This window comes from Epinephelus fuscoguttatus, linkage group LG15 (genome assembly GCF_011397635.1).
Source record: "Epinephelus fuscoguttatus linkage group LG15, E.fuscoguttatus.final_Chr_v1".
In the NCBI taxonomy this organism is placed as follows: domain Eukaryota; kingdom Metazoa; phylum Chordata; class Actinopteri; order Perciformes; family Serranidae; genus Epinephelus; species Epinephelus fuscoguttatus.
Window position 1 is genome coordinate 5,864,274 of NC_064766.1, and position 13,614 is coordinate 5,877,887.

Sequence of the window (13,614 nt, forward strand, 5' to 3'; positions counted from 1 at the left end):
AAACTTTCTCTCTTTTATAATGAAAAAAGCTGCACATGTCATGTTTGAGTGATTTATTATGTATAATTATGTTTTCTGTTCTTTAAAAAAATGGCATTTCCAGTGGGTTACAGACAAAGTGCTGACTGAATAAGACTGAACAGCAAAACTGATTCGATACTAGGGTTAACCCTGTTGATCAGTATCTACAAAAGAAAATGTGATTGATCCTCAGATCTGTCTGTCTGTCTAGCAGTCCATACTCCACGCTTCACTTGGCCGTGTGATCACAAAGTCTCTCTCACACACACACACACACTCTGTGGCAGTCGGGTGTTTCACAGCTCAGAGGTTGTGACCCCTTCAGTTCCCCCTGGTTGGTCACATGAGTGATGGCTATAGTGTGTGTGTGTGTCTCTTTGTGTACGTGCATGTGTTTATGTATATGCAGCCTCCTCTAGAAGTCCTTCAGTGAATAGACTGCACCACATAGTAATGTGTACAATTTCTTCTGAGTATTCAGAGTAAGGGAAATTCAGTGTCAACAAAACATTAATTCTAACATTAAAGTCAAGTAAATAACCTGAAATGGTACAGAGATAAACTACCAGAGGCTAAAAAAGTTAAGGTTACAAAAAAACTGAAAAATAATGGCAATTTCAGAGTCATATAAAGTCCAATTTGAGGTTACAAGTAATGGGTTAACAACTTACAACTGTTTTGCAGTGATGAAGTAAATTAATTTTTCAAAGTTGATGCATACAACTCTTACAGGTGTCCCAACATTTGTCAATTACCCACAACCCCTCTCTGTATAAAAGTAGTGTTGGAGCAGACTGTGTTAACTACACCCTCTGAAGCATAATTTGGACAATAATGCACTGCAGGAAGTGGCATATTGCTATTACAATGGCAAAAAACATAATTAACAAAAGAAAGACAGACCTTTCACACCCTGAAAAGTGTAGGTCTTCTTAAACTTCTTCTTAAAAAAAGGCCCAGGTGTCAGGAGTAGTTTTCCACACCATCCAGAGGGACTTGGAAAATGTAGGAGACTCTGACTAGAAGAGGTCTGACAGACCTAAAGCCTCAACGGGATCAGAGGACAACTTTCTGAGAGTAAACAGCTGCTCACAGGACGACAGCTTAACGCTGGTCGAATTAGGGACGGCTCAGTTTCAACTATGAGGAGAAAACGTCTAGCTGCAGATTTGGAAGGCAGTTGGCAGTAAAAAAAAACCAAAAAAACAAACAAAAAAAAAAAAACTCTGCTAAGAGGGTGGAATAAGACAGGGCCATGAAGCACCACCAGTGGGCACTTTTGATGAGTGTCACTCAACACAAATCTTAGAGCCACGCAATGTTTTCAATTGCAAAGGTTTCTCCATGGCCACCAGACCCTTTCGTCCGGCCGGCTTGTTAAGGCAAATTATACCATCCTAATCAGAGTGTATATACAAATATATGTATATACACATACTTCTGACAGCTGTTTGTTTTGTATCTATATTTTTGCTTCTCTGTATCCTTTCGCATTTTGATGGAGGAATTTGATGAAATCAGTGAGTTAGTGAGTGAGTAAGTTATTCTAAACTTACTGCTGCTCACACAATAGGAGCACAAGAAAGGAGGTGGCCAATAAGTCCACCAAACAAGGGAGCTTTAGGGTGAATATGTTTTGGTCCAACCATTTTGGGACATGGACGAGGAGATGCAACGCCGGTATTCTCTAATGTTTGCCAACGTCAACCAGATCCTGCCCAATGTTGGTCACGCTGGGACACACAAACTCTAGTAGATGTGTCGGAGAGGCTTGCCAAGACTACCTAATCACATTGCATGACAAAACATGATGGTGTCCACAACATTTCTGTAGAGCCACACTTTCCAAACCTGAACTAAATGGGCTACCACAGCATATGGCTGAGTTATGCAGTACCCTCTGGTCTACGGCTGGTTGGTCAGTGGTTCATCCTACAGCAACATAATGAACCAAAACATACGTCCACGCTTTGTCAGAACTACCTCAGAAGAAAAGAACAAGACAGCAGTCTAAAAATCATGGATCACTGTCTCCATGGTTAAACCACAATTTGTTGTTAGGGGTTGAACTGGACAGAAGGGGGGAAGCAAAGCAATCTACAAGTGCAATGGGAAACCTTTGCAACAGTGTTGGGAAGAACTTTTCAAACACTATTTGATCTTTTGTAGAAAGAATTGTGTTCAGCTGTTACCTATCTGCAAATGGTGGCTACTTTCCTTAGTAAAAAAAATTGAATAAATCATGTTTCACAAAATGTTTCCATGATTTATCTTTTCATCTCCCATTGTTTATTTGCTCTATGCTTTTATTTCAGAGGAACAACAAAAACTGGAAAAATGGAAGTGTTCTTTGACCCATAGTGTATTTGCATCTGCTGGTATGGACAGGTTGTGGGCCTCTTGTTTGACCAATTCCTGTTTCATATAGTAAGTTTTTATTGGAAAGCATCACACTTCAACCTAGTAGTTAATGGTGCTAATCATGAACTACTTTAGGACGTTTCCCTGGCAGCTTACACGCACGCATGCACACACACATGCACACTCAGTGACTAATGTAATGCTGTTCCTACCTGGTTTTCTTAGGGGTCTTGTTCTTGGGTGTGGAGCTCTTGGGTTTCTTCTCCCTGGGCTCCTTGGGCTCTTTGGGGGTCTTGGGTGTTTTGGGCGTCTTCGGGGTCTTGGGCTCCTTGCCCTCCTTGCCCTCTGCCTTCTCCTTTGGTTTCTTTTTTCGCTTTTTCTTCTCCTCCACCACTGGTGAACTTCCTTCTACATTTCCTGTGCCAGTAACCTGTTCACCCGCATCACTTCCTGTTCCGGGAAATTCTGACTTCATGGTTTCCTCTCCTCCAGCTCCTTCTCTTGCTGCCTTCTTCCCTCCCTCTTCTTCCTCTCCATCCACTACTTTAGCTTTCTTCTTCCTTTTCTTTTTTGGCTTGGTCTCCTGGTCGCTGGGCTGCTCTGTGCTGATAGGCTGGCCGGGGGCACCGGCGCCAACTGGCGGCCTGTCAGGAACCATCATTGAGGCATCGCCTGACGGGTCGGTGGGGGAATGCTGGGGGGTGGGGGAGAAAGTTATCAGTTAATTTGCGTTTTTCAGCAACTTTATGCTTAAATACATAAGATTCTTTTATAGAAAAAAACAACACAGTAAAATTCAAATAAACCAAGTTCAGTCATCTTCCCCACAAATACACACAGCAGTAGTCACATGGCCTCAGCAGAAAAACTTCTCACAACATTTGTGAACAAAAGCTGGAAACCAGTGTGTATGCCCACTCGCCAGATGTGGTCAGTGCTGGTTAAGCTGCAGTGCAGAAAGCATGAGAGTAAACTGGCTGTTTTCTGTATTTCTAGTGCTACCACAGTGTTTAGAAGAAATTAGGTATATTTAGTTAGCTTTTTAATATAAATGTCAAACAACAGCATCCAACAACCAGCTTCTCGAATGTGAGGACTGGCCAGACAAAATGTGGTTTAGTTTCACACTGGGCTGCGGGAAGTTGTGATTGGGATTTTACCATTTTATGACTTTTCATCGACTAAATAGTCCAGGGTGTACAATTTAGGAGTATATATTGGCAGAAATAAAACATAAATTATTTTTTAAGTGTATAATTTTTTGAATTTTTTATAATTTAAGTGAATATATTTGTTACGTTAGAATGAGCTGTTTATGTCTATACAGACAGCACGTCCTCATCCATGGAAATGCCATTTTACACCATCACGTTTCTACAGTACCAAACACTGGCTCTAGATAGATACACAGATCAGCCGCTACAGTTTGCAGCCCCTCCACACCAAGAGCATCAGAAAAACACAGATTTTTTTAACATGGAACTCCTTTATTCGGGTTTTTAACCATTTTAAATCACCTGGTCCGTTTGTTATGGAGAGGAAGAGACCTCTGTGAATAATTCAGCTCCCGATAAAAAAACTCTTGAACCTCTGAATTGTAAGTTAGCAGAGAAAAAGATAAACACATATTTGCAGGTACTGGGCTAGTAGCCCAGACATGCCAAACAACATAGAGGAGACACTGATTTGAAACGTGAAACAGCTTTTTCAGAGTTGTTACCAGTCTAAATCACCTGGTCTGTTTGTTTTAGAGAAGAAGAGACCTCTGCAGATAATTTGGCCCCTGAACAATGAGGACAGAGGGAATTCTAAGCAGGAGAAGTTTCAGCTGGTCGCATTCTGCAATCTTCACCACTTGATGCCATTAAACCCCCCTAAATCTTACACACTGGGCCTTTAATGATTGTTAAAATGATCAAAATAATTTATCAATAAAAACTAATTATTGTTCTATGACAAGAAAACTACAAATTGGGGCTGCAATTAACTGTTATTTTATTATCAAATAACAAGGCAGTTATTTGCATCTATAAAATGTCAGAGATGTCTTGTTTTGTCCAAACAAGAGTCCAAAATCCCAAAATATTCTATTTACTGCCACAGAAGACCAAGAAAACCAACCAGTATTTGAAGTGGAGAAGCTGGAAACTGAACATTTTTGGAATTCTGCTTAAAAAAAATGACATAATAACCAAACTTAAAGTTTAATTTTCTTTCAACTGATAAATTTATAGTTTTAGCTCTGAACTAAATTACATCAAATATGGATCAGTCTGAGCACATGTGCCAGGAAATGTGTCTGCTGATGTTCTGCGTCAACACCAGCCGTGCCAGCCTGTCAAGTCAATACTGCTATATTTTCTGCAGGGTGGGGGTTGAATGTGTCAGTAATGGCGGACTACAGAGCAGAGGGGAGGAGAGGGGATCCATCCATCCATCCGCGCACATGGCTGCAACCTCCTCCCTCTCCTTCCTCCTTGCTTCTTGACTCCCTGTTGCTACAGCCCCCCCCCATCTCCTCCTCCAGCCGGCTAACCTTTGTAAACAAACGGGCTGAGACTTTGCTCTCCTGCAGACTAAATCCTCTCTCCTTTCTCCTTTTCTCCCTCCATCTTCTCCTCATTGCTCCCAAGTAAGCTTTCTGTGACAGGCAACTGGTTACCAGCTGTTGGGAGCCTCTCCAGCTGCCTCTCCTCCCTCACCCTCTCTTCCATCCCTCCCTCCCTTCCTCCCTCTTTCTCTCTCTCCAGCTGCTCAGGGTCCCAGTAGCAGATGGGAAATCAGGCATCATGACACGAATAAATTATCTCCATACTTCAAAAAGGCGCAGCGAGGGAGTATGCGTGAGTGTGTGTGTGTGTCATACGAGTATGCCTTTGAGAGTGTGCGCATGTGCATGTGTAACACACGTGCACTTCGGTGTGTGTCAAAGAGGTGTGTGTGAGCATCAGCAAGTTTACAGCAAAATGCCACGGCAGCAGCTCCCCTCTGTGTGTACATACACACACACACACACACACACACTTAGCATAGCTTGGTTGTGTTCACCTGGAAGAGGAAAGAGTTGGGGTGCTTTCACTGAAAAGTCCACTTCCATCAGGAGAATGCTAATGTACACACAAACACACACACACACACACACACACACACATTTCACACCAAACTGCTGCAAGGTCAGGCATCACACAAAACCTCTGCACACATGCACACAAACACCTGCTGACACACACGTAAACCGAGCCATTTAGACACACAAATAGGGGGGAGGAGAAGGAGAGGGGGGAGATAACTAGAGGGAGAGAGAGGGAAATAAAGAGACAATCGCAGAGAGAAAGAGTGAGAGAGATGGGGGGAATGCAGTGCCAAGAGATAAATCTGTCCTCCTGCCAAGCTTCCCAGATAATCAATCACACGAATGACAAAGGAGACACACACAGTGTATACACAAAGAATCACACACACACACACACACACACACACACACACACACACACACACACGAGTCCTGCGTCAGGTTTGGCGTTCTGTAGGGTGAATTTAGCTCGCTGGTGTACTGGTTTAAATCCATCACTGCTCTCCATTGAAACACCATTAGAATCCACTTCCAAAACAGGTTCTAATAATATCATCAATAACTGAATATATGTAAAAAGATCCATAAAGACCTGAATGAATCACTCACACCAACAGAATGACTGCAGGGCTAATGTAACAGACTCAGAGGAGATAAAGGGGGTTGAGTTTCATCTCTCGCAGGACAGAGGGGAGGTTGGAGGAGAGAGTGTGAGGAGGAAGGTAAGTGAGGAGGGGTGAGGAGGATGCTGGAGGAGGGTGGGACAGCTTGAGGAAGAGTGCGATGAGGGGTTACATCTACCAGGCAGAAACACTTAAGACTCCCAAAGGATGGAGTGAAAGGAAATACAGTACCCATCATTCAGCTTCTCCCCTTACCCTCACTCCATCCATCCATCCATCCATGGCTAGGCGATATGGCTTGTAAATAAGAGATTTTTTAAGCTATTCCGTAATATACGATATATGTCTCGAAAACCACATTTTCTCTAAAATAACATACCGTAAATTCCCTATAGGTTCTCACAGGACAGTGATATTACAAACATACGATGATCTTATCGAATATGATGCATTGCTGTAGGTTCAACGAGACAAAAGAAGTTAAAATTAGCAAAACCATAAATATCTACAGCAGTAAAATACAACAAAAACACCATATATAATAATAAAACACTTACAGGGAACATTTTCATCTACAATGACTACTTAAAGTAAATTTTGCTGTAATACTTAGATACTTGTACTTAGTGAGGTTTAGACTGCAGAAGTTTTACTTGTAGTGAGTATTGCCAACGTGGGGTTGTAGTACCTTTGATCAAGTAATGAACATGATAGTGTTGCGCTGTATACCAAAATGTACGCACTTTTTCAATACTTTTTAATTAAAAAGGGAATTTGGTATTAGAATTTCCCAGTGTTGGTTCCCAGTGGTGCTTGTTGGTCAAATGTGTCATGATCAGGGGATATGCAGCTGTGCATTCATCCCCGAAGCCTCAGCTTCAATTGAGAGAGAAAAGCAATGTCTCACCATGTCTGCCACTGACAAAAAACAGCATGTCATCTTCAGAAAAAATACCTCCATGTCCTGTGCTTGTTAACTAAATGGGCCACTGAAGTCTACTGTGGGACTACTTTGCTTACAGAGCCGATGCTAATGGAAAACCCACTGACATAACAAAGCCAGTATGCAAAAGATGCTATAGAACTGTGATGTGCAAGAGAGGAAACACTTCAAACCTCACCAAGCACCCCAATGACACAGAGACCTCTCTAAGGAGTACAAAAGATGGAATAAAAAACAGGTCAGTGACTAAGATAGCTGGCTAGTTAGCTGGTAGGAAGGTGATAAGCTGCTAAATTATATGACACGTAGCATATCAATTGGGTCAGTTCTGAAATAACAAGTGTACTGAGCTACCGTTATTTGGTAACCCTTAAAAAACGGACCTACTGCGGATGGCCGCAATTGATCGTTGTGTGCATTATCCTGTTGAAATCAATCTAAAATAACAACCATGATAGACAGAGAATTCATTCTTTTTGCAGCAGAAAGCTAAGGCATAGATCTTCTGTCTTCATCACGTGATTATCTTATGTTACCTTACTGCACATGTGGTGCAAACGTGGTACTTCAATGTAATTACGCCTGAATTTCCCCATAATGGCTGCAGGAAGTTGTTCATTGCACATTTCTATAGATCAATCTAAAATAAAAACCATAATAGCTAGAAAGCTAAGGCTGCCTTCCTTGTCATCGTGTTGTATGCTTGTAATGATGTCACTGAGCAACGTTACGTGTGGTGCAAAACCATGCTGCGCTGTCTGAAGAATGAATGATAAATGCCTTTTCACTCTGCTCATAAAAATGGGCTTATTTCAAAAACTAAATAATGAACATACATGAAAAACCAATTTTTTTTTCTACCTCCAGGTCAGCATACCCATGGCCTCACTGCACTTGTGTGTTACTGGCCGAGCCTGCCCCTTTAAAGGAGGTGGCCTTGTGAGTGTGTGAAAGAGTCTTGCAGGTTTGTTGTGAAAGTCTTTCCAGGTGTTGAGATAAGTACCAGTACATGGCTACAGCCACATAAATCTTCATGCAGTGAGGGGTAGTAAGGTTACTTTAACCAGCCATTAAGTGTGTAGATAAGCTCAGGTTGCAGAATACTAGTTAGTGAAAGGCTGCATGCTGTGATCGCTGCCACAGAAAAGAAATAAAAAGTTCCTGTTAACATAATGTTACTACGGCTGTCTTTTCTTACTCTTCAAAGATGGTCCAGACTGTGAAAAGCTAGTTAGCTGCAAGCAGATATGAGTCAGGCTCAGGTCAATTAAAAATAGCCTCAAACCGGAGGTCTCTAAAATAGGGTTTCATATTATTTAAGTAAACCATATGTGTCAAAAGAAGTGGTTGATATATTCTGATTCTCTTGGTAAAAAAAGAAGTAAAACACAGGATTATTCTGTGTAGCCATGCATAAATTGAAAGTTAACTCATCACTACACTGCCAGCAAATGCTTTGCAATGTAAGATGGACTTCCTTCCCTGCATGAAATCATTTTTGCACAGCAATTACATTTTGCTGTATCACTACTGTTCTTTGTGAAGCTTGGCTAAACATTGGAGCACTAGCTTTGGTCATTCAGTCAGATGGACGCTGAACTGGCAACGAACACAAAACTGCAGTAAACAACACTTTCAGGAGTCTATAAAACTGAAAATGTTCTTAACAGTTCAGAACAGTCCGGCTCTTACACATTAGAGATTGATATCTCTTACTTCTGGGTACCAATCTGGATTTAGCAACATTTAAATTAGAACCTGATGTTGCACTACTTGGTCACCATAGCCCTATTTACACAAAGATTGCATTTCAGGGCCACTACAAAGTCCCTTCTTTATGCCTCCTCTGCATTTTTACGCAGAACCAAACAACGACAGCATCATACTGCTCCAGTGTGTGATTTAAACACAGCATCACTGAAGTAAAAGAGGTAAAAGGTGAGACAGGCGTGACATGTAGCAAGTGTTGGCCTCTAATGTTACATATAACATATGCATCGGCAGTGCTTTATAAATAATAACAATGACATTAACATGACAACAACTATCATTTAGCATCCTGTTATATGGCAGCTGATCTCGTGCACTGCTCGGAGGGTAAGGGGCTCCCAGATTTAATTGTTTTCCTAAATTGTGGACATTTTTGGTCGCTGTTTTTCTTCAAGTTAGCTGCTAACTGCTTCTCTCTGCCTTTTTAATCTCTTGCAGTGGGCCGCAAGCATAACACAGTCAAAACGCACACCATATTGCCCGTGATCCCGTCCTGCACCCACATAGTTCTTATAGAGCTGTTGAGCTTATGCTTTAATTTTAACACTATTAAATAAAATAATACCTTTATATGCATTTATGGTTATACATCTAAAATGTTAATAAATACTTAGGTTTGAAGCATAGTTTTTACAGGCTTTAAAAACTAAAGACATCTATTTCTCCATTTTCTTTACCTCTCTGCTGCCTGACAAGTGCTTCATAGTTGCCCCTATAGCTACACATAATTAGCCATTTAATATCAAGTTTTACTTTGAGTTTCAAATCAATTCATAAAATAAATTCTAAACACCCTTGTCTTAAGTCTGAGAATTAACCACTCATTTGTGCAGATAGCTGATGCACATTTGAAAGCTCAGATATCTTACATGATATAACACTAAAGTGTGATGCCAAGAATCAATGTCTAGTCTCTTAATGACAAAATATCTGATCATTCACAGTGTGCACTAGGGCTGCCACTAACGATTATTTTCATTGTCGACTAATCTGTCGATTATTTCTTCGATTAGTCGACTAATCATTTCATCAAAAAATGTGTTAAAATGTTGAAAAATGTCGGTCTGTCTCGCCCAAACTCCAAAATTACGTCATCTAATGTCTTGTTTCATACTCACGCCGGAGGGTTTCAGTTCACTGTCATGGGAGAGTGTGTAAAGCTGCCAATATCTGAACGTAAGAAGCTGCAGTAAGAGTATTTTGGGGTACGTTTATAGTACTTTTCTATGAAAAATGACTCAAACCAATTAGTCGACTACTAAAATAGTCACCGATTATTTTAATAGTCGATTAGTCATCAATTAGTCGGCTAATCGTGGCAGCCCTAGTGTGCACAGAGGGAAGCACCTTCTCTGTTCAGACACTGCAGCAGCAGTTGCATGTCTCAGCTCTTCAAATAGGTGAGGTGGGTTTGAAATAAAAATCACTCAACCACTAAACCAGAGATGAATCAGCTTACAGGGCACTAGCTTGGCAAGGTGACCACGCCGGTGCTCGTATTATCTGTCCTCAAAGGATGATTAAGTGTGTCATCTTTTCAGGACAAGGATGCAGCCAAACTGATCTGCCGTGGTTCTCCATAGGTTATTTTTCACTTCATTTACCATTAGGTATCCATTGTTCTGACAGGACTGATGACATGGCCATCTCAGCAACAGTTCTATATATCTGTTCTGATGAACAACTGGGCTAAACTTTACAAAAAGAGAGCCTGAGAGGAGAAACGAGGCAAACAAGTCACACAAATATGTTAAATATGTTAAGGTACATTCGTATGGAATATGTTTCTGTTCCAGCACACAGCTAACATGAATTCCTGATGTAATGTCTTAGAGAACTTTCAAGTCAACCAGTGAACAAAAATTTTACATTTGTTGAAATCCGAACAAACAAGAAGAGTCGAGTAAACATTAGAGGAGCATTTCCTCGAAGCTGCGGCGAGCTGGATGGTATAGCAGCTCACTGACAGCATGCATGAGCGGGGGAGGGGCAAGACAGGCATGTTATATGTCAACTAAAGTGCTGCACGCAACACAGTGTGTGCATGTGTGCGTGTGTGTGTGTGAGATGTAGAATAAAGGTCACAGCACAGCTCTCTGCCAGAGCTGTGACCTTGAGCTGCTGACGAAGGCACACGTGTGTGTGTCTGTGTGTGCGTGTGGGGTAGTGTGCGTGCATGTGTAATAACCATGCTTAGCGAACAGATGGAGCTTAGAGTACCAGACATACAGTCATTATGACTGACTGACCAGCTTGGTGTGTGTGTGTATGTGTGTGTGTGTGTGTGTGTGTGTATGTGGCTCTTTCTAACAAGTGCATCATGAGGCACAGAGAACTCCCTTCCTGTGACACACACACACACACACACACACACCCCAAGTACTCCTCTAGCTAGGCTATCCTATTTCCCCAGGCACATTTGCCATCCCATTCCAGACCACACTATCCCAAGCCACACTGTCGGTGTGTGTGTGTGTGTGTGTGTAATGACAGGGGCTGCCGGGCCTGCAGCTAGAGTCGGGGCGGCACATGCAGCTCGCCCAAGCGCGGTGCGGGGCTCACCAGTCAACCTGGCATCTAGGTCAGGAGTGCTGGATGAATTAAGAGTGACGGCTGAAATGTCAACCACAAAACGCAGCGGCGCAGGCTCGGAGGTGGGGTGGGGGAGTAGTAAGCGAGGAGTAGTGTGAACAAGAATAGAAGGGAAAAAAGGGGACTAGATCTGTGTGTGTGTGTGTGTGTGTGTGTGTGTGTGTGTGGCCACAGGGCTGCCATTGTGTGTGAATGGGTCAGTGGAGAAAGGGGGCTTTGAGCAACAAAACAAGCTAATGGAAGCTGAGGGCATGTGACGCGGGCAACAGCGACAGTGCACGCTCACACAAACACAAACATGGAGGTTGCCATTGAGAACTGCTAACCTCTTCCCAACAGCCCTCCCGCTTCCTTGTCTCCTTTGCTAGAGATCCTGGACTCCCTCTCTTGAGATCTTTGCCTGTTTTCCCACTTCTCTCCTCTTCCCCTCCCCCAATCTCTTAATCACCCCCCCCTTTCCCAAGCTTTTTTTTCCCCTCCATACAGTCTCCCTCTTTTCCAAATCGTCTGTCTCTCTGCACATCCGGCTACACAACATTAACTTAGAGATGACACCCCTGAAATGGATAAGACAAACACTGAGACAGACATGCAGACAGGCAGACAGGCAGACAGGCAGGCAGGCAGAGAGGGAGAGCGGAAAGAGAGGAGACGGGGAGGAGGGAGAGACAGGAAGGGAGGTTTCCTCATAGAGGAGGGGGAGATGTGGGAGCAAGAGGGAGGAGAGATTATGCTGGTGGCGCCTCTGTGTGTATGCACACGTGTGTGTGTTGTGCACGTCTCAGGATATGCAGCTCACAGGAAACAAACAGCTGCAAAAATCCATTTCCCCACACACACACGCGGAAACACAACCACACACAGGGCCGACAGCAGAAGACACAAAAGGCAAAAAACACACACCGATATGAACACACAACCCCACTGAACCAGCGCCCAATGCACCGCTGTGTTCTCAAATGTCATGTACACACACATTTATGCACACACACACACGCCGCACACTTCCCTTACACTCCAAACACACACATTCCCCCACCCACATGAAAAATAAACACTCACATGAAATACACCCACACATGAAAACAAATGCAGAGTCTTGATCTCTCTCATACTCACACACAGCAACGCTACCACATCAAAGTGCCTGTCTGACGGAGACTCACCTGTACGTGAGGCACTTTTTGTGGGGTGAGAGGGGGTGAGGAGAGCGGGTGGGAGGCAGGAGGCGGAGGTGCCCATGGGTGGGAGGCTTGGTTGGGGGGAGGTGGCGTGCTCTGCAGGTGGTGGGGTTGGGCAGGCATGTGTGCGTGCTGCGCCTGAGCATTCTGGGTGGGTGGTGGCAAGCCCTGGTTTGGGGCCGGAACTCCGTGTTGGCTGACGGTCGGACCCTGGAAACCCATGGGAGCGGGCTGCAGGGGCTGCCCGCTTCGAGAGGCCTGCTGCTGGGCCTGGAGAAGACGCTGGTCTCCCCCTTGGCTGACTGGAGCTTCAAGAGGCCCTGGGAGCAGAGACAGGGAGAGGCATCACTGACTGTATGGATGTATGATTCAGCATGTTTTAGCTCCTGTCCATCACCAAGACACTGAAATTGAGCCAATGCTTCCCTTTTCTTTTTTCACTACTAAACCATCATAAAACATTTGTTTAAAAAAAACAGTAACAAACACATTAGGTGGCTTTGAAAACAAAGAGCTAAACAGAGTGGCTGATATTATGTGTAAAATAAATGAACACTACTGGCTCACAGACCATATCAAGTAAATAAATTACTTCAATAATTCCCATTGTGTAAGTGCAGGATTTAAGCGCATTAGTAACTACATGACTGACCCCTGATTGAACTGTAGTCTAGTTGTGATTTGGCAACTGGAGGGTTGCTGCTACAACATCTACAGTGTGCACCATCGCCTGACTGTCATCTGACCTCTGATATATCTAGGGATTGTGTGTATTTTATGAGGAAGAGACATGTAAAACAACTAAAGCTTTTTCTTCTTCAAATATGTGTAATGTTCACAAATGTACTTTTACTCTGTCCTCATTTCAACTGTTACAAATATGTAGCACAAACAGTGTAAAGACTGAATCACACCAGGAGTGACATATTGGCGTTAGTTCAAAACCATCTGTGTAATCCTAAGTAACTCTAACAGCTCTGTTTCATACGTACACACTGCATGCAGGGTATAAAACAGCAAATGTCAAGAAAACTCTTTATATTTCTCAAT

At 43.0% G+C, this 13,614-nt stretch overlaps 1 protein-coding gene across 2 annotated transcripts in view; it reads right to left on the bottom strand.

The window, feature by feature from the left end:
- chd7 (chromodomain helicase DNA binding protein 7) overlaps positions 1 to 13,614 on the bottom strand; it is a 94,112-nt gene that overhangs the window by 54,857 nt on the left and 25,641 nt on the right. For both annotated transcript variants that reach the window (XM_049598743.1, XM_049598742.1), the window contains exons 3-4: positions 12,550 to 12,884; positions 2,595 to 3,076 (exon numbers count right to left, since the gene is read on the bottom strand). In XM_049598743.1, the coding sequence (XP_049454700.1) occupies positions 2,595 to 3,076; positions 12,550 to 12,884 (817 nt within the window). The remainder of the gene's footprint in view (positions 1 to 2,594; positions 3,077 to 12,549; positions 12,885 to 13,614) is intronic.